General features: G+C 39.5%; 1 protein-coding gene across 9 annotated transcripts in view; it reads left to right on the forward strand.

Annotated features, from left to right (window-relative positions):
* Positions 1-23,817, forward strand: part of PAK3 (p21 (RAC1) activated kinase 3) — a 291,829-nt gene extending 268,012 nt beyond the window's left edge. For all 9 annotated transcript variants that reach the window (XM_061409486.1, XM_061409488.1, XM_061409479.1 and 6 more), the window contains 2 exons: positions 13,147-13,284; positions 16,931-23,817. In XM_061409486.1, the coding sequence (XP_061265470.1) occupies positions 13,147-13,284; positions 16,931-17,020 (228 nt within the window). In that variant the 3' untranslated portion in view covers positions 17,021-23,817. The remainder of the gene's footprint in view (positions 1-13,146; positions 13,285-16,930) is intronic.
* Positions 23,818-23,832: the final 15 nt, after the last annotated feature.

Here is a 23,832-nt window from a genome sequence, read left to right on the forward strand (position 1 = left end):
TAAGTCAGAAGCTGTGTTATATATATAAAGGGCATCACACTATTAAGAAAAGGAAACATGTACCAATTCGAATTCTAGTCTCAAATTCTATGCAGAGTGCCAGTGCCAAAGGCATCTTGCATATTGTTGGCTTCCTTACCACTAAGAGTCTAAAATTGAATTTTACCATTAGTATATAAAAATCATTTCCTGTACATGGTTAAGTGTTTACACGTTCAACTTATAAAATCCATATGAAAGCCAAATATATGTGGCTTTCTGTACATGTAAAGAAACTTACAGACTAATTATCTAGTTATTTTGAAATGGAGCAGTTTCTAATTGGGAGCTGCATTCCCTGTGAATGGAGAGGGGGACAGCCTCCCCTTTGCCCCTCCCTAATTCTTCTCTGCTAGTTGGCCTCTTGTCTTAGACCTAGCACTGAATATAAAATAACAGATAGGAGTGAATGCCCTAATGAATGCTATGGGCTATTGCTCTGGGCTCATGAAACAATCTGGAAGTGAGACCTGCACCGTGATTAGCTGCCTGCAGGGCTGAGTGGAAAAAGAGGAGCATTTTCCCACTGTTTGTGGATCAGTCCTCCATGAACTTAATCAAACCCACCCCTGACCTATGGATAATTACATGGGCTTGTCCTTATTGTCTAACCACCTTTGCCCTTTAAGAAGTAGCAGTGAAAGAACACACCAGGCCTCTTGTTTCCATGGATTTCCTCCTCTAAATCTTCAGAGTTTGGAGGCACTAAACAGATTATGGCTATTTTGCTTTCTGTCTTCTAATGAGTAATTTACAGCTTGCAAAATTTAAGGATTAAATAAATGCTCTGTAAAGCAGTTGGCCTCAGTAATGCATTTATTACCTTCTTCAGTTCCCCAAGTACAATTGATCGCTCTTCAGCAAGGCTGTTAATTGTTAGAAAGAAGGAAACAAGTTGTAATCTTTATGGGCATCTTCTAGCCTGGGATTAGAGCTAATAATTAACAGCTTGTCTCTTAGGATCCGAAGCCTTGTATCTAAATAAGTGCTTGTAGATTAACAAGCCACAGGTTCAGGAAGCCTACATTATGGCTATAACAAAAAGATTCGTCAGGAAGACCACCCTGTTGAATTCCACTGATAAGGATTTACTGTAACTATGCTCATTATTCTCCATGTGTGATCAACCTCCAGTGACTCAATCAAGTCCGTATGGAGGCAGCCCTCTATCTGTTTGCCAGGCGCCACAAGGACTTTTTAAGTTTTGATTTTGAATATGTTGTCCTCCTGTTCTCTTAAATAAAATCCAGTATCCCTGGCTATATGCCCTTATTTGGGATTTGAAAAATATAGTCACTGAAACACTGGAGAGGTTGGACAGAAAAACGCATACCATGACCTTGTTGGAAGCCTGTGTTTTCTTGAATTCTGGTGACCAGGGCGTGTGGAGAAATAGAAAATGGCAGAACTGGCTTAGCCCTTCTTTCTTTAACATCCTTCTGAGACTACCACCAGTCTACCACTTTAGCTTTGAAGATGAACAAAAGGAAGGAAGTGGAAGTGAGACAGAGTGGTAGAGTGAAGTCTAACATGTTAATATGAAAAACATTTGGCCTATGGAGTCAGGCAGATTTGGGTAAGTCCTGGTTCCACCACCTGCCAGCTCTGTGACCTTCAGCAGATGACCCAGAACCTCTATAAGCCCTGTTTCCTGTGTGTAATTGGGGACAATATCTGTCTTGCAGAGTTAGTATGAAATCTAAATGAAATCATACATGTAAACACCTAGCACAGTGTCTAGCTCATTGTAAGGAGAGGGAGAAAGAGATTTATATATCAATAGAAAAGTGAGAAAGGAAACAGAACAGATGCTTAGAATACTTTTTACCCATTCATGAAGGGAGATTGGATTCCCCACTCCCCCCAAGCACTTCCCTTCCACAGTAGCGTCCCCTTGAAGAGTGGAAGGTCCTACACGGTTCAGTATAAATTACCATGAACAGGTTACACTGAGCAGCAGAGGTTAAAGTTGGAATCTGGGACTATACATTCGAAGGCTGTTGGCATTTTGCTGTGGCTTTTGTGTGTGTGTCTGTTGTGTCAGTTGGAACTGAGCAAGCCTTCTTGGAATATTGCCTGTTAACCTATCACTGATGCAAGGAATTAGCTACGTTCCCCCCCTAGTTTTAAAGTAGTTGGGATTTTTTTTTAAGTAAATTGCTCTGTACTAATTGACCTAATTTGCTCATAAAATGCCTTTTAAAGGTTAAAGAGTTGTTAACTGTGCCAATGTTATAAGGTTGGTACTCTTTCAGAGACAGAGAGGAGACAAGTTCCTCACTGCCTGAAGTTTGTGCACTCAACGTAATTGGCCTTGAATGTGTTGTTCTGTGACCCACAGCCATTTTTGGTGCAGCCTCCAATAATAAAGTGCCTTGTTCTTTCTGTTCACCAAAGTGACTGAAGTCAAATTCAAACTTTCTCTGTGGATGTGCAAATCAAACGTTGGTATACTGCTCCTCTCCCCAACTTGTGTGTTCGTTTGAAGATATCTTTTTATAAACCTATGATTATAATGACCTGATTCTAAATAAGGAGGCACAATCATTTCCATAAAACAAATCTTTGGTTTGTTGTTGTTGTTTTCCTCAGCACTAAGAGAGTGCCTCTTTATTAACTTGGCATTCCACATAATGGGGCTGTTCTTGTCAATGGGTTTTGAGGGATTTTGGTGTTTGTGAAACATCTCAGTGATATCCAGTGGAGGATCCTACTGGACCCTGTGGGTGGAGCCCCTTTTCTGTGTAACTTTCCAGACCTTTATCCTAGTTGAGATGAACTTTAAGTGTTCTCTTTCTACCCTTGCTTTAAGCATCTGTGAAGCCATATCAAACACTGGATCTTTGGAAGACAATTATCAGTATCAAGAAGAGATATCTGAAGGCTAAAAACAGTGTTTAAGAGAGTATGGGACCCACCTATCTTATACCAGTGGTTCTCCTCCTTGGTTGTACATTGGAATCCCTGTGAAGCTTCAAGAACTGATAAGGTCAGGTTTCTACACCAAGGACTAGAACAAATATCAATACAAAGCTCTGTGGCTAGCCCTTTGTAGAACCCTGTCTAAACTGAAAAAACCATTCTTCATCAGCCCTCTTTGAGCCTGGTTGTTCAACCAGAAAAGAGCATGCTCTCATTCTGGCCACATTTCTCCTTTTCATCTAAAAAGGACATCATGAATCACTTTGTCAAAATCCTGGCACATTCTGGCATTCTTTGATTTACTGTTTCCAGCCACGCTATCAAAAAAGAAATGACATTAGTTCAACACATACCTCCTTGCTATGCCATTTTCTTTTTCAATTTTGCTTCTGCTGCAAATGCAGTCCATCATTACCACCTGCTAGCTGTTGTGTACATCACACGTATTGATGATAATAAAGCCATCAGTCTAACTACTCATAATTAGCAGCGTATAACCTGTATGATCAGAGAGAAGGGTGGGAAGAAGTACCAACTGAGACCTGTTGTCTACAGGAAGAGGCTCCCTACTCCCCCATCCCCACACTTGAAACACTGCACAAGTGTTAGTTTCTTCTTTTTTACTATAGAACTAGGGAAATTGTGGTTAGCTTGTATGCCTAGAGAAGAGAATTAAGCAGAATAGAATCTCTAGCACTAAAAAGCAGCAATTTAGGGCCAAAGTGCTTTGAGCTCCCTCCAACCACTGGAACCTGTGTTGTGGACTGGAATGTCTGGGTTTGATGGAATTAAAGTCAAATATAAACTTTCTGAGTGCCAGAGAAGCAAGCGTACTTTGCTAGCACTCTGTCAATATTGTTTTGAATGTATTTCAGGAAGAGCTGGAGCAAGGTTTATTGATGGTTTGTTGACACTCCGCCTACTTTGAGGGCAAACCTATGCCTAAAAGGAGGGGCGAGTTGGGATAACAGCAACTAAAATAATTATTATGAAAAAGTAACAGAGTCTCTTTTTAATCAGAAAAATATTGCCTGTCAAAAGATAGATAGCTCTTAAGACTCATTGGTTGTCAGGAATTTAGCATAGGAAAATGGGACCTAGCCATAGGAAAGCTGCAAGTCTCATTTAGATTGTAATTCAGAAGCAGACAGTTCAAACCAGTGATTTATGATCCAGAAGACAGCCAAAGGAGAAACTGATTCCACAGCAAACAAAAGTCTGAGAATCTGACTAAGTGAAGATGAGGCAAAAAGAGATTATAAACGTGGTAACCAGGGACCTACTGTTGGCCAAGACTGATATTCCTTTATCATGTGAATTGAAGAGTAAATTCTGTTCCCAGGTCTACCCATCAGGAGCCCCATGATCTTGCATAGATTACTTCTTGCTGGGCCTCATTTTGTTTTGCTTCAAACAAGTGGAATTTCACAAGATTATTAGTTACCCGTGAACTCTGTGAATTCCATGGGCTCCTAGAATTCCATGGAGGTCCTTGGGGCCCAATGGGGAGGTCATGTGGTTCTCAAGTCCACCAAAATAGTTCCCTCATTAACTTGTTTTCTATATCAGGCTTCCACATGAGATTTAGTTAAATAAAGTGGGAAACTCATGGGTCTCTGTCTCTGATTCTGTTTTCCTAGGCTGTAGATATATGCTACAGCCTCCCATGAGTGCCAGGACAGCCTGGGTTTGAGTATGCACTGTCTGTAGAAGGGCTTCCAGAGTTATGATCTTCAGACAGCTTGAGTGGAGGGACTTCCCTGGTGGTCCAGTGTTTAAGACTTCACGCTTCCAATGCAACGAGTGTGGGTTTGATCCTTTGTTGGGGAACTAAGATCCCACTTGATGAGTGGCACAGCCAAAACAGAAAGAAAAAAACAAAGAAAGCTGTTTGGAGACATCTCTCTGATTATCTCCTGACTAAGTCTGTATTCCATAGAGTGAAAAGAACCCCATTTCCCTACCAAGAAAGACACTCGATCGTGATGCAAATGAAACATGCTGCATGTGGGGCTGGGTAAGAAGCCAGGGAAGAACACAACAGTGATAAAGCTGTTTCAGGGACCCGTTTTCTACCCTGGGTTGTACTGAAAAAATGTGCATGTTATTGTGTACAGAGCTATTCACCTGATGAACTGCATATAAAACAGAAGTTGAAGCCAGTTTACATAAGCAGTAATGCATGTTTCACAGATCATATCACAGTCCAGCTGGTTTTTGATGCTAACATGGAAATTTGGAAAAGCCACAAAGAATCAGGGACTTAGTACCTTCCTGCTCCAGTGTTCTGAAATGAGACAGGAATAAACATATAATGGTAAACAGTACTTTGAAACTAGAAACTAGGTGTGGGTTGAAGAGAAAATGGGAGATGAGGAAGTCAACAGACCACATGTTAGATGATGTTTTGAGAAGTTTTATGGGAGAAGGACCAGAGAAATGGGGAGATAGCAGAATGGATCCTAGGATCAGGTTCCCTTGACCTCCCTGAGTTGTGGAGCCTTTATCTTCATCTCTCTTCCTCGTCACTCCACCAGCCACCTTCTCTCCCCAGGTCCCTTGGCCCTAGTCCCTGCCCTGTGTTCTGCTACCTCTGTTTCTTACAGCTTTTCTCCTCCACCTCCTGCCCTATTTTGCTTTCCTGCTTTTCTATCTCTGTGCCTATCCCTCCTCTACTTCCAAACCCCTTGTGGTTCTCAAGCTTGGGTGCTTCCTGGGCTGTCCAGGGTGGCTCCTTGAGCACACATAGCCTGCTCCACATTTCTTGACGAACACTATTAATCCTGAGAGATTAAAATGAGCATGGTCTTTATTTTATGGCAATGGCCAGTTTTTTATGCTTGAAAGGAGCACTCTAAAGGTAGTTCAACACCTAATCTGTCGGTGGTACCTAATTACCTTTTACAATCAACCAATAAGGGAATAGATCTGTAATAGGTCAATTTTTAATGACTTTTTAAGGATTAAACAATAACAGCAGAGCCCCCCACCATGTATAATTTAGTGACAGATGAGACCTACTATACAAGACAAGTCAGGAACTAAATTTAGAGCACAGTGCTTATTCAGTTATCACACTGAACTGTTGGGTTGAATAAGTCAAAATAGGGAATACAACATTAGTTATAATATAACAACTTTTTTGTAGGTTTGGCCCCATTTACTCTTGTCTTAGAAATGTCAGAGCCTTTAATGAAATCCATATACACATCAGAGGCAGTAATACACTCTGGCCTTTAACTTCTGAAATCCCAGGTAAAAAGTAATCTCTAAGTCATAAGGTGTCAAGTCACTTGTTGCCAAATCTCTCCCATAAAACACTCAGAGATAGTTGAAAGGAATTGGGACATAAGTAGGTTATAGGCAACAACCAGAAGACACACTGCTTATAAACAGTCAACATTATATACAGATACTGGCGAATAAAATAGGAAACCTAACTGGACCTTTTGTTCCCCATTTCCAAGTTTAATTGTAAAACGATTGACCTCAAAAGGGTCCGTTTCCTTTGTTAAAGGTAAAGGTGGAGTTACACATGCTCAGTGTGTCTCATCTCTTTTTTTTTTTTTTAGTTGAAGTTTCAATATCAGACTCTCAGAAATTAATAGAATGAATGTACAGAGAAGTAGAAGAATATAGTAGACCCGAAAAGCACTATGAACCAATTTGACATAATTAAGATTTATACAATTTTCACCCAACAGTAGGATACAAATTCTATTTGAGTTCCCATAGACTATAAACTAGGAGATTGTGAAACATATCCAGGGACATAAGACCATGGCTTCTTAGATATAGCCCTCATTTAAAAATGGAAATTTAATTTACAAATACATGGGAGTTTTTAAAGTATCTTTGATATTAATTTCTCATTTTGATATTATTTTCTCATTTAAATGCTTTCTTCTCTGGAGTCACCCTCCATGATTTTTCAGTCTTCTAACTTTATTGAGGTTTTCAATAGCTAAGTCACAGAGCTCTCTTGGTAAATGTCACACTGCATTTGAAAATATGTGGGTTATTTTCAAATCTTTTGATATTGGTCGCTAACATAATTCCACAGTAATAAGAGAACAGACTCTGTATGATCTCAATGCCTTTAGACCATGAAATTTCTGTACCTGGTCTTACGTCAGTGTGTCTCATCTCTTGAAGAGTCCTCGTCTGCCTCTGCTTACGAAAACCACTATCACAGAGGGTGGGAACACTGTGAGGTGGTGCCGTGAAGTGGTCAGGCGTATGGACTCTGGGCTCCCACTTCCTGGATTCAGATACTGACCCTCATTGCTAATTGTGTAATGTTGGGCAAGTTATTATGTTAACCCTACCGCCCTCAGTTTCTTCATCTGTCAATTGGTCATAATTGAGTATAACTCAGGGGATTGTTGTATGAATCATGTGAGCTAATAGTAATCATTCAGTAAATGCTAACTAATAATATTTCCCATGAAACAATCTTTATACAGATATTAAGATATAGATGAATAGCCCTCTTGGTCTTATTGTTACATTGTTTGTTAAACAGATTTTTATGGGCTAGTCTGGGAGCCTGTTCACCATGTATAACACCATTTCCATGGGAAAATGTATTTTGAGTTCCAAATATTCAACTTAGAAAGAAATGTTCCACCACTCTCCTCTTTGTAAAGTGAGTCTTTATATCAGTGCTGGGGCCTCTCAGGGTTACTAACACATTTCCATATGAGTCTCCTGGTTTGTTTCTAACCTAAACTTTACAAACTGTTAAAATGAACTGAAGTCACAAACTGAAGCCTTTTAATTAAATGGTTAGTCCAGTTGCAAAACTGCCTTAATGAAAATATATTGGGTACCTATGCATTGTTTGGGGACCTCTTTGGAGAAATGTGGTAACTTCTAAGATGACTGCTTTGATCTTTTTTTAACTGAAGAAATTGCCAGTAAGGTAAATTGAATTATTCCTCTAACTGGGTAAAGTCATGCTATCTAAGTACTTAGGTAAATTTAGTTGCACATCAGGATCTGTAGAAAACTGCAACATTTGTTTGTTATTGACAAGGGATGTAAAGTTATTAAGAATTCCAGAACACCAGAAACTTCTAGGTAATATGTATATCACAATGAAGAAAGGCAGTATTTTTTGGCCAAAGGTTGTCTGCCTAATATTATAAATAAGGTCAGTAGGTCATGGGGGCTATATTGTCTCACCTTAGGAATAAAACAGACTTTGTTAAATAATGTAGCAGAAGAAAAATTAAGAGCTCTTTCTTTCTTCAAGATCAGTCAGAGAAGATTAAGTTTCTGTGTTTCCAGTTCCAGAGAGAACTAATTGTCTTCACTTGCTCTCTGGGTTTGCCCACAACAAATTACCATGTTGTGGTAATCTCCAGTTTTCCCTCCCTTTCATGGTATCTCCTTACCTACATTGCTCATGGCACTCTCTTCCTTCTCCCACACCGAAGAGTTGGGTAGTCAGAAGTTCCCGCATTTCAGGCCTATTCAACTCAGAAAGGGTGTCATTCTCTATGTATCTTCTTGTATGTTTACTCATTCACTTTAGCTTCTGAGCTTTAATACTTCGTATAGCAAAGTCTGTCATATTCCCATCTCAGTGAGATTTATTTATACCTTTTGGTTTTCATTTCATTTAGCAACAAAAACATTTATTGATCACCTGTTTTGAGCCACTATCCACAAAATCCAGAGATGCTTGTAACACAATTCCTACCTTCACAGTCTAGGGAGACAGACCTGTGAACAAGTAACAGGTATTCACCCTACAACATGAAAACAAAGGGGTATAGTAGCTCAAAGGAGGAGAGGGCTAACCCTGTCTCCATGGTGACTGCCACCCCAGTTTGCTTGGCACTGAGAGACATAGAACCTTCAGTAGTAAAACTCACGACAGTCCCTGGAAAACCAAGGTGGTTGTTCACCATATCCATCTGGGAGAGATTGAGAAGACTTTACAAAGGAAGTGCCATTTGAAATAGAAATTAAAAGGCAAGTAGAAGTTCACCAGGCACTGAAGGGAATAGCATTTGAGGCAGATATGAAAGAGCATTTCTTATTATAGGAATGAAGAACTAATTGGCATGAATAGTATGTGAGCTTTGGCTAATATGTGTATGTATGTGAAAGTGGGGGAAGCAGGGCTCTCAGATGAGAACAGAGGAGGACTAGAAAGGGAGGCAGAGGCCAAATCATGGAGGACCATCTATGCCATGCAAAGAAATCTTTATTATGTCCAGTGTTTTCAAACAGCTATAGTGATCCCTTGGTTCAAATTAAACCTTGCTTGGAAGCATAGTGAAAGTGAAAGTCACTCAGTCGCATCCGACTCTTTGCAACTCCATGACTATACAGTCCATGGAACTCTCCAGGCCAGAATACTGGAGTGGGTAGCCTTTCCCTTCTCCAGGGGATCTTCCCAACCCAGAGATCAAACCCAGGTCTCCTGCATTGCAGGCAGATTCTTTACCAGCTGAGCCACAAGGGAAGCCCTTGTGAGTGAAATAAGTCTAGTCTAATTATTGAGCCAGGCTTCCCAGGTGGCTCAGGGGTAAAGAATCCACTGCCAATCAGGAGACGTGGGTTCGATCCCTGAGTCGGGAAGATCCTCTGGAGAAGGAAATGGCAACCCACTCCAGTATTCTTGCCTCTTGCCTGGGAAATCCCATGGATAGAGGAGCCTGGTGGGCTACAGTCCATGGGGTTGCAAAGAGACAGACAGGACTTAGTGACTAAACAACAGCAATTTCTGAGCCAGCCCATTTTCTTTTGAGCTTTCAACTAACTTAGATAAAAACCAGAATGTGGTCACTTGTGCCTAGTTTGATTTTCTTCAATCTTTCTTCAGCTAAGATTTGACTTTGCGAGGAAAATGCTTTTTGCTGTAATTGTTGTATTGCCCACAACTGCTTTTGTCTCTCATTAGCAGGGCAGTGAGTAGCAGTTTTATTTTTTACAAAGATAGGGCCCAGCTTACACGCAAGTTCTTTTTAAAGTTAATTATTTGGAACTGAGTGCATTTTCCCATAGAAGCAGCATTATGCCTAGTGAGTAAGTTCTCAGGCCAGTCCACAAAGGCTAGTTCCGCCGTAATATAACTCAAAGTGTGGATTTCTGCAATGGAAATTAGTTGGAAATATGTACTGTTGCAATTAAAATGAAAGCAATAGCTGAAAAAGAAATTGTCTGGGTTTTTGTTTCCCTCAAGGGGTGGTACTGCATGAAAAGCAGGTTTAATCCTAGGAGGACAAAGAAAAATAGCTGAGGATTTTTGTATAAACAGAATGGCACAGCTTTTTAGATTTTATTTTTTAAATAATGTTTTGGAGGATTTTTTAAAATAAAGCAGTCACATTCATTGTAGAAAATTTGGAAAATTGAAAAAATGTTTTCAAAGATTACATCATTAATAATCCTGCCACCCAGGAGGAACCATTGTTCACATGTTGGAGTGTTTCCTGTCGATCTTTTTCTTCGTACATGAATTGAAGAGAGGTGAGAAAGACTTTAGTAGAGATGTATATATATACTTGTGAAAAGCAGTTTTATTTGGAGTAGAATGTATTGAGCTAAGAAAGGTGAGACGAAAAGTGAGAAAATGAAACAGTATGGCATGTACACAGACTTAGGGAGAGTGGAAAGGGAGAAAAGAGATGTGTTTGTTTAGTATTGGGTTTGGCTACAGAACAGAAAAAAAGCAAGCAAAGGATGCAGAGGTTGGCAGAAATTGTGACCAGCTGAAATAAGAGAGTTTTAGGAGGAGGCAGCAAATGTCATTTGCAGTAACAATTTTCTTTTAGTAACAGAACAAAGATGGCTTGTGAGGACAGGTGCTCCGAGCATTAATCATTAAACCCATTGCTTAATGGGGTGGAATAAACCAGTTCTCAAAGTGTGGTCCTAAAACCAGCAGTTTCAGCATCAACAGGATACTTGTCAGAATGCTAATTCTCAGACCCCTCTCCAGATTGATCTGTTTTTAACCAGCCCCTCTAGGTGATTCCAATACATGCTATAGGTTGATAGCCACTGGATGAAATGGTCCTTCCTAACCCTTTCTAAAGTACATCTGTGGAGGTCTCTGGAATGGAGGAGAGATGTTCTCACCAGCTGATGAAAACAGGACTGGGAAAAGACTTTAATAGAAATGTTTTTGGCAATAATATTCAGAGCCATGGTGGGAAAAGGGGATGATAATTTGCTACAAAGTCCAAGCCAGTTCAAGAGGGAGCGTGTCTTCATAATAGTTAGGAGTCTGGTTGCATAGGCAGGCATAGCCTTGGTGGTAATACCTGCAGGAAAACTCCTGTGTATCTTTCAAGACCCTGATCAAATGTCAAGCTCCTCTGTGAAGTGTTCTCTGAGCTATGGTGTCAATGGCTTCATCCTTGTATTGACTTGGCACTTGCAACGTTCATCTGATTGGCTCTTATCTCACTGTATGGTGGGTATATATAAGTCTCTCTTCTTCACTAAACTGTATGACCTTTGAAAGTAGGAAATTATTCATCTTTGAATCTCCAGTGTCTAATATGATTCTTGATACATACTTAATACTCTAGAATAATTTGCTTAGAGGAGGCATGAGGAATGGCCAGCTTTTTATGGCTGTCAGGAGCTCAGAAGCCTTTGAAAGATGAGTTTACTTTTGTGAATTAACCATGGTCTTGAATCCAGCTCTGTGCCTTGAAAGTTATGGCCCTTGATTCTGTCAGCACACCATGAGTTGATCTCTCTCAGTGACCTCAACTAAGATCTCAGAGATATATTAGCAACTTAATATGTTACAGTAGGCTTCCCTAGTAGCTCAGGCAGTAAAGAATCTGCCTCCAATGCTGGAGATGTGGGTTGGATCCCTAGGTCAGAACGATTCCCCTGGAGAAGGAAATGGCAACATGGACAGAGGAGAATGGCTGGCTACAGTCCATGGTGTCACAAAGAGTCAGACATGACTGAATGACTCTCTCTCCAACACACACACACATACAACTTACAGTAGGATACAGGATTACTAATGTCAGCTTTTCTTATATTTTCTATTATAGCTAGACTTTCATGGGAAACCTAATTAAAATCTATAGGGGTACATCTGCCACAGGACAAAAGTATTGGATTGGTCAAAAAGTTTGTTAAGATGTTATGGAAAAAATCCGAACAAGCTTTTTGGCCAACACAATACTTCCATCTTTGGGACCCATGGGCTACTTCTCATCTCATCCAGGCACTGCCATCTTCTGATTGCTTTTACTTCTCTGATTCCATAATGTAGCCTGTTCATACCTGCTGTACTAGTCGCTTCAATCATGTCCGACTGTTTGTGACCTCATGGACAGTAGCCCACCAGGCTCCTCTGTCCATGGGATTTCCCAGGCAAGAATACTGGAGTGGGTTGCCATTTCTGCCTCCAGGGGATCTTCCTGATCCAGAGATAGAACTCGAGTCTCCTGTGTCTCCTGCATTCCAAGCAGATTCTTTACCCACCAAGCCATCTGGGAAGCCCCTGTTCATCCCTGGTCTACTCACACATATTCTCCAATCAAGATAAACAGTTAGTAAATTACAATCACCTTTGCAACTGTGCCTTCCAGAGGTTATACTTATATCAGTGTGTTCAGATGTGTGTGTGTTTCCCTAACTCTGTGGTCACAGATTCCCAGGCAGTCCCTTGGTTTCATTACCTAGGTGGTTAATGACACATTCATTTTATATGGATTTTTACTGGCTTCCCTGGTGGCTCAGATGGTAAAGAATCTGCCTGCGGTGCAGGAGACCCAGGTTTGATCCCTGGGTCAGGATGATCCCCTGGAGCAGGAAATAGCAACCCACTCCAGTATTCTTGCCTGGAGAATCCCATGGACAGAAGAGCCTGATGGGCTACAGTCCATGGGGTAGCAAAAGAATCAGACACGACTGAGAGACTAACACTTTCACTTTACTGGCTTAGCTTTCAGAGGACAGCCTTATAACCTTATTTCCAAACTTTTGAGGGTGGGGCACCTCACTGTCCCTCAGTTACTGCCAAGAGTAATCATTTCTCAGTGTTACAGAAACTTTGCAGTGTATGCCAATGTCATTCTCTAAAATGGAGATTTTAAGACCCAAGGTAAAAATCAGAAACTGGATATGTGTCTTCTGTGTCAACTCACGATCCTAATATGTATGTGCTGAATAGATTTTTCTGATATTTTTCTGCAGGCATTATATCTGATAGCCACTAATGGAACCCCAGAGCTGCAGAATCCTGAGAGACTGTCTGCTGTATTCCGTGACTTTTTAAATCGCTGTCTTGAGATGGATGTGGATAGGCGAGGATCCGCCAAGGAGCTTTTGCAGGTGAAAATTAAATAGGACAGTTACAAACAGAGAGTCATTATGTTGAGCTTTTCCACCTCGATGTGTGACAATCAGAGAACTCTGTTGAGAGGTGCCTAGTTCGAGTTAGGCGCTAACCATTTGATTTGAGATCACAGGCACAGAAATATAGGCAGGCATCTAATATGTAATGGATTGGCGTGTGGCCTTTCTTCTGAGAAGTTGGCAGTTTAAACTAGAACTCTCTTTTGTTCTTCCTGGAGTCTTATTTTGCAAGGGGAAAAAACAATGTGAACCTCTGGTGTTGCTGTTTTGTTCTAAACTTTGCTTGTGCCCCTGGATGTTGTACACAGGTGCTCTTGGCCGGAGGTAATTCTCTACATAACTATGCAATTATTTCCATGGCATTTGCTACTCTAATGCTTTACTGGTCAAAGCCCCTTTGCTTGTGATGCCAAATGGCAGGCACCTGCTTGCCTGGGTGAGTACCATCCAGTGGTGAGTGCCTCTGTAACCATTTGTCCTTTTCATGGCTCTCAGGGATTCGTATATATGATGATAATTAGTACCTACTTGATAGCAAAATTTTTACACATATTATCTCATTAATTCTTACAACACTCTAAGATAGGTGTTATTAATCCTTGTTATGGATGTAGAAATTAAAGCTCACACAAGTATTGAATGGCAGAACTTGAATTTGAGCCCTGGATTGTCTTTCTTCCACACAAACCAATTTAGAAGGGAAAAAAGCATTTATATTGATAAAGCAATGCATGCCCACGATCACTGCTGGGGATGGTCCTTCAGGGAAGAAAATAAAGATCTGTAATAGCCAAGCCAAGAAAAGTGACTACTTGTCCCTCCTGACTTTGAACACATAATCCAGTTAAATAAAAGGCATAATATTTGGTCATGCAGAGTGTGATTAACGATAGACTCAGTCTGTTCTCGGCCAAACAACAAAAAGTTCATATTGCTTCTGAACTTCTTCCAGAGACAGAGAGCCACACTCAGGCGAAAATACCCTACCCCAACCTAAGTTATACCTGGGATAAACCAATTTGGAGGAACTGGGAAAGCTATACCTTCTCTTTTCTGCTATCTGTGAGCATTTCACAGGCTGTCATGAGGCCTGAACATGTCCTATCTGAAATAGCCCTTTATTAGTCCTCCCATTATTCCAGCCTCAAATTATAGATGAAAAACTGGAACTTTTGAGTACATCATTTCCGTGTCTTTACACGCCTCTCACCACCCCACATACACATCCTGTACACATTCCTATCATGTCTTCTTCAAGGATGAGTGAAAATACAGTTTCACTTAAGGTAGCTATACAGTTTTATATATATATATATATATATATATATATATATACACACATATATATATATATAATTAAATCAATTATCTAGTTAATTCCTTACTCAACAATACTTTTATCTGAACCAGTCAGATTACTGATGCAAAATGATGTTTTGAGAAGATTGAAGAGTGTGTTTGTTGAATCTTTTGATTTTATACATGTAAGCTATGATCTGCATATTACCTTAAGTCCATATAACTCCATTCTCTGCCTCTAGTCCATTTTAGAGGTTGGAAAACAGACTCACATGACATTCACACTACTGGAAGACTTGAGAAAAGGCACAAATAAATGAATTTTTATGGAGCAACTTCTGTTTGCAAGGCTTAAGTGCACTGGGTGATACAAATCTCTTTTTTTTTTTTTTTTGTCTTTTTTTCTGTGTTGTTTTATTTTATTTTATTTTTTTTTAGATTTTATTTAATTTCAGATATACACATGCTCCCCATCCTCTTTAGAAGTTCAGTCTCCTTGGGAATATGAAAAAACAAGATTGTTCAGAGACTCAGTGGAACCAAGTGGCCATTCAAACAGTGAATGTCATAACTGATTAGAGATATGCATCTCTGGCCTATGGCATTCGTAAGATGTCTGTGAAAGGGAAGGAGTTTGGCTGGGCCTTGAAAGACAGATCAGTCTTAGATAGTTTAAGGGGAAAAGGGGAAGGAATTTCAGATAGGAGGATTATCACCTGATCAAAGGCATGTAGGCAAGGTTCAAAGGAACAGAAAATAGACAGTGTGGCTGAAGTAGAGTTCAAGTCAGGACAGCTGCAGGTGGCAGGACTGTAGAGAGCCTTAAACACCAGGCTAAAGCATAGGGGCTGTAGGAAATGGGGAAATACTGAAGCCATCTGAGGGACACACATGATGAAAGCTTTGTTCAGGAAGATGAAACTGATGGTCTGCAATAAGAATTAGCAACAGAAACAAATGGAGGAAGGAATATGGGGGGGAGGTTATTGTTATAAATCAGGATTAAGTTGATTAGGCCTAGGCAAAGCAAGAGATCATTGTAAAAGGCATTGAAGAGGCAGCATTTGGTAACTGGTTGCATGTAAAACATAAGAACACAAAAGTGACTTCAGAATATCAAACCAGTGGTAACATTAAGCAAAAACAGAAGTGATAGAGGATAATAATACACTGGCTAACATTGATTGGCCTTGATATAGTTTACAAGAAACTGTCGCTTACCTCTTTTAACCACTGTGATAAGCAGAGGATTGGATTGAACCTAGGTATTCTGACTCCAAAGCCCCTATAGCTTACATCACATAAGAGTACCCTCTTTGAGAAACTTCAAAGTATAAAAAACTATATTTTTTTTCTTGAATTAATTTTATTTTATTTTTATTTATTTTTAAAAAATTTTTATTTTTTTACTTTACAATATTGTATTGGTTCTGCCACACATCATTTTTAAAAATCATTTATTTTTAATTGAAAGATATGCTTTACAATACTTCTGCCATACGTCAACCTGACTAAATGTACATTTTTCAATGTGGAGTTCAAGGTGGCAGGAGGACATTCAAAAGGAAATAAACAACAGGCAATTAGAGAAATAGGACCAAAATTCGGGAAAGAGATCAGGTCACAAAATGGATATTTGGGAGTCATCTCCATAAGGCTGTTAAGAGCTTGGTTGGAACCATGAAAAGGAATGAACTCTCCAAGGAATTAAATTAGAAAAAGAAGATGATGAGAGTCAAGTTATGGGAGGTGGAAAGAGGATGTGAAACCAGGAAGAAGATAGGGAGGGAGCAGTCAGTGAGCATGCATATAAAAGAGAACTGAGACAGTAGAATGTTACAGGCCCCCAAAGAGAACAACATTTCAAAGAAGGAAGGGACATTCACTTGTATGAAGTACTGTGGAGCAACCAAAAAAGAAATGGCGGAGGCACACTATTGGGTTTAGCAGTTAGGAGGCTATTGGTTTCAGGGTTAAGGGCTCTAGTGGTCAACAGAACACAGTTTTTCAAGCATTGAAGGCTGCTCCAGATAGAGTCATCAATTTAAGAAAATCAGAAAGTTAGACTCCCTAACACAGTGAGATTTTACAAGACACCTACTCTGAATTTCTAGCTCTGCCAGTCAGCTTCCCAAAGATTTCATGACACTGAAGAACAAAAACATCTGAAGGACAAAAGCTGGCACTATATATTTTTAAATGATGTTTAATTGGATCCACAAAATACAAATTTTAATGAAAAAAAAAGGCTCCTTGCAAGTGTAAAGTAATATACTTGTTGGAGGAAAGAATTCCAGTAATTCCTCTGTTTTTCCTTTTGCAGCATCCATTTTTAAAATTAGCCAAGCCTCTCTCCAGCCTGACTCCTCTGATTATTGCTGCAAAAGAAGCGATTAAGAACAGCAGCCGCTAGGACTGCCAGCCTTACCCCACACCATCTCCCTCATGAGTAAGACTGAAATAAAACTCCGCTGCAGGAAAGATGGAAGAAAAGACAGTCAAATGGGGTGGGGTTTCTTTAACTTTGAGATGAATAGAAACTTCTTATAAGCCTTTTTCCTACTCCCTCAGATTATGTAATTTATTTGTAAGCCTGAATCGCGGCCCATACAGGGCAGCAATGTTGAAGTGACCATAAAAAGGTCACTTCCACCGTGAAGCGAAAGAGCCAGTAGTGAATCCCCTCATTTTGTGCATTCACTTTGAAGAAAAAAGATTTCTCAAAGATGCACAATCCCTCTTCATAGTGTTGTGTTTGTTTTTAAGTTAGAGAGTAGTCCCTCTTGCATTCAAACCTCCTTCAAAACTCCTTACCCAATGTAATGTTTTTCACTTGCATTGTCATTAGATGTCCAGAAAAAAGATGTCAAAACTTTTTTTAAAAAAAAAAGAAAGTAAAAAACAAAACAAACAAGCAAACAAACAAACAAACAAAAAAAAAACAAAATGAAACAAAACAAACAAAAAAAAAAAACCTCAGAGCAAGTACTGTGTGAACATGTGGAAGTCTATGCCCTCATAGAGTTGCAATTTTTTATTCTTCTTCTATAGTGGTGGCTTGGTTTGTGTACCTGTTTTTCTGCATTTGTATTGGAAAAGGTTTCTTTTATGACATTTTCCAAAAGCAGAGAGGAATATGTGTGTTCAGGAAGGGCTTTTAAAAACTATCTAAATAAAGTTCAGATGGTGAAATCTTATCACATTTTCATGATGATGCTTAAGTGGTAGTTGATTTGTCATTTGTATAAACCTGCTTGCTTATCTTCATGGTACCTGCAAAAAGACACACCAAAACTATGGCACTCCAGTTAGGTGAGTCTAGGTCTTAAACCTAGGAAATCCTGATTGGAGAGGCCACACTTAAACAAAGATGGGGCTTTCTCTAAGAGCCAAAAGGAAGATAATATAAGCATGAAATACTGAAATCTTCATTGGACAGTAAGTAAACAAAGATATAGATACCTAGTTTAATCCTGTTTTGTGCTTGTGGAACGTATGCAACTCTAAAACAGGCACATCAGGAGGAAACAGACCCATTACCCAAGATTTGCTGATGATAAAATATTATTTATCTTCACAATTTATAACAAACATTAAAAAAAAGTTTTAAGATATGGAGAACAGAAATATGTAAGCATTCAACTCTGCAAGAAATGGGAGGTTAGTGAAAACTACATCCCAGTCAACGTTTGGCTCTAAGCACTTACTGTCATTTTCCCTATGTACCACAAATTTCTGTTTCTGCATATGGTGTGTTCATACTTAGCCCTTTGGGCTTTTGAATTTCAAAAACATGTATCTAAAGATCTTGAAGTTCTCCAGTGAAAAGCCTTTGGCTTTGCAATCATGTATCCCAAGACCTACCAGTTCAACTGAGTTCCTTTTGTGGCTTGGGCAAGATATGAAAATTTGACTATTATTTCACCATGTATCAATTTATTAGGCACTCAACAGTCACCACTTCCTGAATCTTCTGAGAGTAGAAAAATATCTGGAGGGTGTCTTCATAGAAAGGATATGCTTCTCTTTCGAGTGTTATCAGTTTTATAAATTCTGCAGAATTTTTTCTCTAAGCCTTTGAAAAGCTAGCAGTTTGTGCAGTAGAGGGCTCCTTGATTTGTAGTATGTCAAGAATCTGAATAGAACCTATCTGCATTTAGCAAGAGAGGGAAAGAGATCACTGCCATGGGCCTCTCTCTTTCTCTGCTGAGGCACATCCGTCCATGTAATCATCTGTTCATTCCTTAAAATGAAAGCACTTTCTTTAGAGTTTTTGCTAACCAACCATATAGTGCACATGTTTATATTTAGGAGATAACACCACTGGTGGATTTCCTGTTGTTTCCTTTGACTATGAAATTTGGGAGGGGCTTGAGCCCTGCCCCTAGAAAATGTGCACAAGGGCATAAAACAGCAAATGTGAAAAGATCAAAGAGTAATATTAATTTGAACCATATTATGTTATTCTTCACAAAGACGTGGCTGGGCCTGAAAATGTTAATGCCACACTGTTTTATGTGTGAGAGAGAGTGAGGCCTTAATTTTGATTTCATTTAAAATTAAGTATTTTTTAAATTTTTCATTCATCGTACCAGGGAATTCAATGAAACAATAGGTGGGATGCAAATAGAATTCAGTACATTGGTACCTATGCCCTGCCACTGGAGAGAGCCCCAAACCTGGTTGGGAAGCCCTAATTGTCCGTGAGCATCCCTTATATGTCATGAAGGCATTTTTTTGGTGGAAGGACACCTGGAGCAGTGATCCTTCAGATTACTGGAGGCAGAGAAATGGCTGCTCTTTTATGCTTTCAATTCAGCATGTTAACAACGAGGAGTCTTGTACTACTTCACCACATCCTGTTGTACCAAGATTTTATGATAATATATCCCAGTAGGCTTTACTCTTACAGATTTATATCTATGTAAATTTTAAAATGAGAACAGCTTCTAAAGACCATTCCCTGTGTTGGAGAGTTATGTATATTTCTAATAAGTATTAGAGAGAAGCTGTTTCTCCTGCCAAAATGATGCTGAGGGATTTACACTTGGTATACCTGACCAAGTTGTACTCCAGATGGTTAATAGTTTATTCCCTTTTCCTGGATTATTTTTTTGTAGCTCATCTTGACATTGGTGAGTCTATGCGTGCCCTGAGATAAGGAGGGCGCATCATCGAATGTTGATTCCAAAATGTCCTGAGATAGGGATAGGGCAGTGGGAAAGTCAGGGAAGGGTGAGAAGCACAGTAGAGATTATTTATTTAAGAAAGAAAAGAACGTTAATGTTGTAGCAAGGATCCAGCACGTTGTCATCATCCTATGAAGATTTTTGGATGACACATCCCCTCAAATCAGTCACCGTGTTGGGTAATGACTTCGTTCTTGCTGATCTCGTCTATGTGTCATTGTAAATATTTGTGTGTCCATGTTCCATTTTGGCTACTGGATGGCCAAGTCATGTAAGAAGATTTAACTCAAGTATTTATTCTTTAATTGCGTTATTCAGATTTCTTTCAAGCTTGTGAATTGCACCCCAGTGTTTGATTTTAACCACCTGATCCCCACATCTTTCCCTCCCTTGTGAAGCACATTCCATTGCTAAAAGAAAAAGAAATACGAAATTGCTTCCTGTCGTCTGTAAAACTGTTTTGATAGTTTGAGATGTTTGTCTATAAACGATATTTCTCAGCTCAAAGATTGTGTAAATAATTCTATTCCTTTGCTCAATGGGTTGTTTATTTCTAATGAGGCTGCCAGTTCTCAGAGAGAATCTATAAAATCACCTTTAAATAACATAAATAGGGATGACAACTATGTAAAAATAAGTGTGCATATGAACAAAGACTGGGAACACAGACAATTGAAATCAGTTGTGTTGGGGTGGTGGGATTATGCACATTTTTTTCTTGTTAAGATTTTCTTTGATATTGTTACACTATTGCTTTATAATAAATAAACATCAGAAAGGGGACTATAGAAACATAGAAAAGATGCCAGAAGCAGATGCCTTCTGGCCAGAGCCCAGAGCATGCAGGGCACAGATATTTGCTAATTACAATTATTCCATAGGCTTTATATTTGCCTGGATGCTGCGGTTGGCACACACTCGGTATGGCACATGCTTTCTTCGGGGACTAGTATCTATAAGTTAAAGCCAGGGAGATGTCGCTATTAGAACTTCAAACACATCCTTCTGCTTTCAAACTGGCTGGCTGCCCCCTCTGCTTTGGTATGGCCTTAAGTTTTCTGTTTTACTTACTTTAGATTGGAGGGGTCACTTTGGATAGCCCCTCTGACAACATCTGTTTCAGGTACTGCCTTTCTGGATCATTTTAGCAGATTTTAGGTTGAATTTTGGAAGAACAGAAGGTTAAAATCCCCAGCTCCCACCATTTCCTTTTCCAACAGGATATACTATCATTCAGGTAGGATTTTCTTTTAATAAACAGTAGGCAAGTCCTGTTGATTTCCGTAGAAGTTATGACTTGCACTTAAAAGCTGACTGTGAAAATATTGAGACAAACATTTAGAACAGCCCTGGCCTCTTGGCATTCAATCTCAATTCCTTTGAGCTTTGGCCTGAGATGGTGACCTCTAGGTGCTTTCTGATCTGCCTAATTATAGGTTGTATGCAGTAACTACTGTCATTTTAAACAGAAATCAGGGAGACTATCTACCCAGAGAGAGGAATTTCCTTGTAACTCACCAAAGACTTTGCAGGTGAGGACTTTTATGATACGGTAGTGGCCTCAGGTGTTAGTTTCACCAAGAGCAGACCTTTTATCTAGAGAACCCACTTGGGGCCATTCTCAACATATAATCTACTTATCAGAGTCTTAACCCTGACATCCCCAGTTGTTACTCATGGTCCTTTTCTGAGCTACTTGCAGTTAATATTTGTTTAAACAAAGGCATGGCCAGTGATGGCCTACTCCTAGTCTCTGAGCAAGAGGACTGAAATTCAGCATTTGTAAACTGACAGTCTACCAGACCTGAGATTTTGAGTGAACTTAACACACAATTCTGAACATATATTTGCATGTGAATTGGGAAAGGATTAAAGGGGACCCTAGAAATAATGGAACTGTTTTTCCTAAGAAAGACTTTTTCATCAGAAATTGGTTTCTGATATGATCTTTCTGTTGGTAGGCTTTTTTTCCATTCCTTTTCTGATCCCATGCTCCTTTAGTGACCAAGTGAATATAAACCCGATTCCTCATGCATTGAGGATGTCTGTGTAATATCAAGCAGTATCTAACTGAATCTGCAAATGCGGGAACTGAGACTATAACTTCCACGTGCACACTTTTGTGTTCAAGTAGACAATAATAATGAGGAGCATTTACTGCCACATGATACAGTCACACTTGTAAGATAAACTTATAGAAGCTGTTTAGTGCCATCAGAGTCTCCTTTGGAAGCTGCCGTCAGATGAATGCTATCCCATAATACCAGTAGTGAGGCAGGTACCATGTGCATCTGATTTAGGACCTATGAGGAAATCAACAGCAATTAGAATCAATCAGATGTAATGGAAGTAGTGCTAACCTAGAAGTAAGAATGGTGGTGGTGGTGTAGTCACCAAGTCATGTCCGACTCTTGCGACCCCATGGGTGTAGCCCACCAGGCTCATCTGTCCGTGGGATTTCCCAGGCAAGAATACTGGAGTGGGTTGCCATTTCCTTCTCCAGCGGATCTTCCCAATGCAGGGATTGAACCCAGATCTCCCACATTGCGGGCAGATTCTTTACCAACTGAGCCACCAGGGAAGCCCAGAAATAAGAATACTTGGATTCTAATGTAGGCTCTGCTCCTAACTTACTGTGTGCCCTTGGGCAAGTCACTTAACCATGTTGTGTCTGTTTCCACATTTATAAAATAAAGGTGTTGGACTAGCTCTCCAAGGCTTTCCAAAGCTCTAACATTCTGTGGTACTATAGATTGCCTTGATAATTCATCCTGCTAAAGTGATGGCAAATATCATATGCTTAAGCCTGGGTCTCTTATGTTGCAGTTAAACAATAGAACTATGTAAGATGATGCCAAAAAAAAAAATCAAACCTCAAGTAAATGAAGTGAATAAATACTAGGGAATGTTGATAAAACTCGTGGCAGCCTTCCAATTCCTTCACTGTTGTTTTGTTTTTGATTTAGTGTTCCTTTTCTGTTGAGTGTTCCAGCTTTTCTTTTCCATACACTCTGTATGTAAAGTCTGGTTTTCATTAAGCTGTGGCCAGTATTCGCTACTAGAACAGAAATACACTGTCACACTTGCTAGAATAGAACTATACTTCGGCCTCTCCTTTCCTATGAAGCAGTGTTGGGCTTTATAGAGTTTATTTCCAAAATGGCACAAGATGGCAGAACCCATGCCATGGCTGGGACTACTGAGTGGGCCTAAACATTTGCAGGTTGCAGAGAGAAAAAGGAAAAAGTGATTACATGCTATTAACATTAAGGAGTGTTGACAAATCCACTTGGGAACCAAAGACAGCATTTCTGATGACAGCTCCCACAGGGATTGGCCAATTGGATGAGTATGATACTATAAAGAGGATCAACTTGTAGTTAGTGGACAGTCCCAATGTCCTGCCTACAGCAGTGCCAACCAGCCCTAAGTGTGAAATTCAAGTTCAGTGTGTGTGCTTGTGTGTGGTGTGCTTTATGGACCCGCATATACTATATTCATTAGTGATAATAAGACCTTTCACAGAATTCTGTAACCACTAGTGGGTTGAGTTTTAAATCTCAGTACATCAGCAAGGAAGAGACAGATCACAGTGTAGTTAGTGATATGTACTGGGATTATACTCATAATATCCAGACAAAACAAGTTAAGGAGGATCTGTGTTTTCATTATCAGAGTTGTATCTCATTTGGCTGTGCTTTACTTTTGTTAAAATGTGTTATCTGTAAACCCATGTGTAGTGAAATTCTTCTGTAACTGAATTAAAGGTATTTATGGTCTTTCTGTTTGATTTTTTAAGTAAATTATTTCTTTTGTAAACCTGCTGATGGTATGGTTCCATCCTTCTGACCTCAGCATCTGCTCTTTTTAAGGACTTTTGTTTATGATATTGTTACTTTAAATTGTGGTTGAAGCAATAGAAAATTGAAATATGGATTGTGCATGACTGTGTCTTGAGTGTAAAAATAATGCAGTTTGAAACTTGGACCTAAAGTATTGCAAATAAAAATGACAAACATCACTGAGCTGGTGCTTC

The sequence above is a fragment of the Bos javanicus genome, chromosome X (assembly GCF_032452875.1).
Source record: "Bos javanicus breed banteng chromosome X, ARS-OSU_banteng_1.0, whole genome shotgun sequence".
Lineage (NCBI taxonomy): Eukaryota > Metazoa > Chordata > Mammalia > Artiodactyla > Bovidae > Bos > Bos javanicus.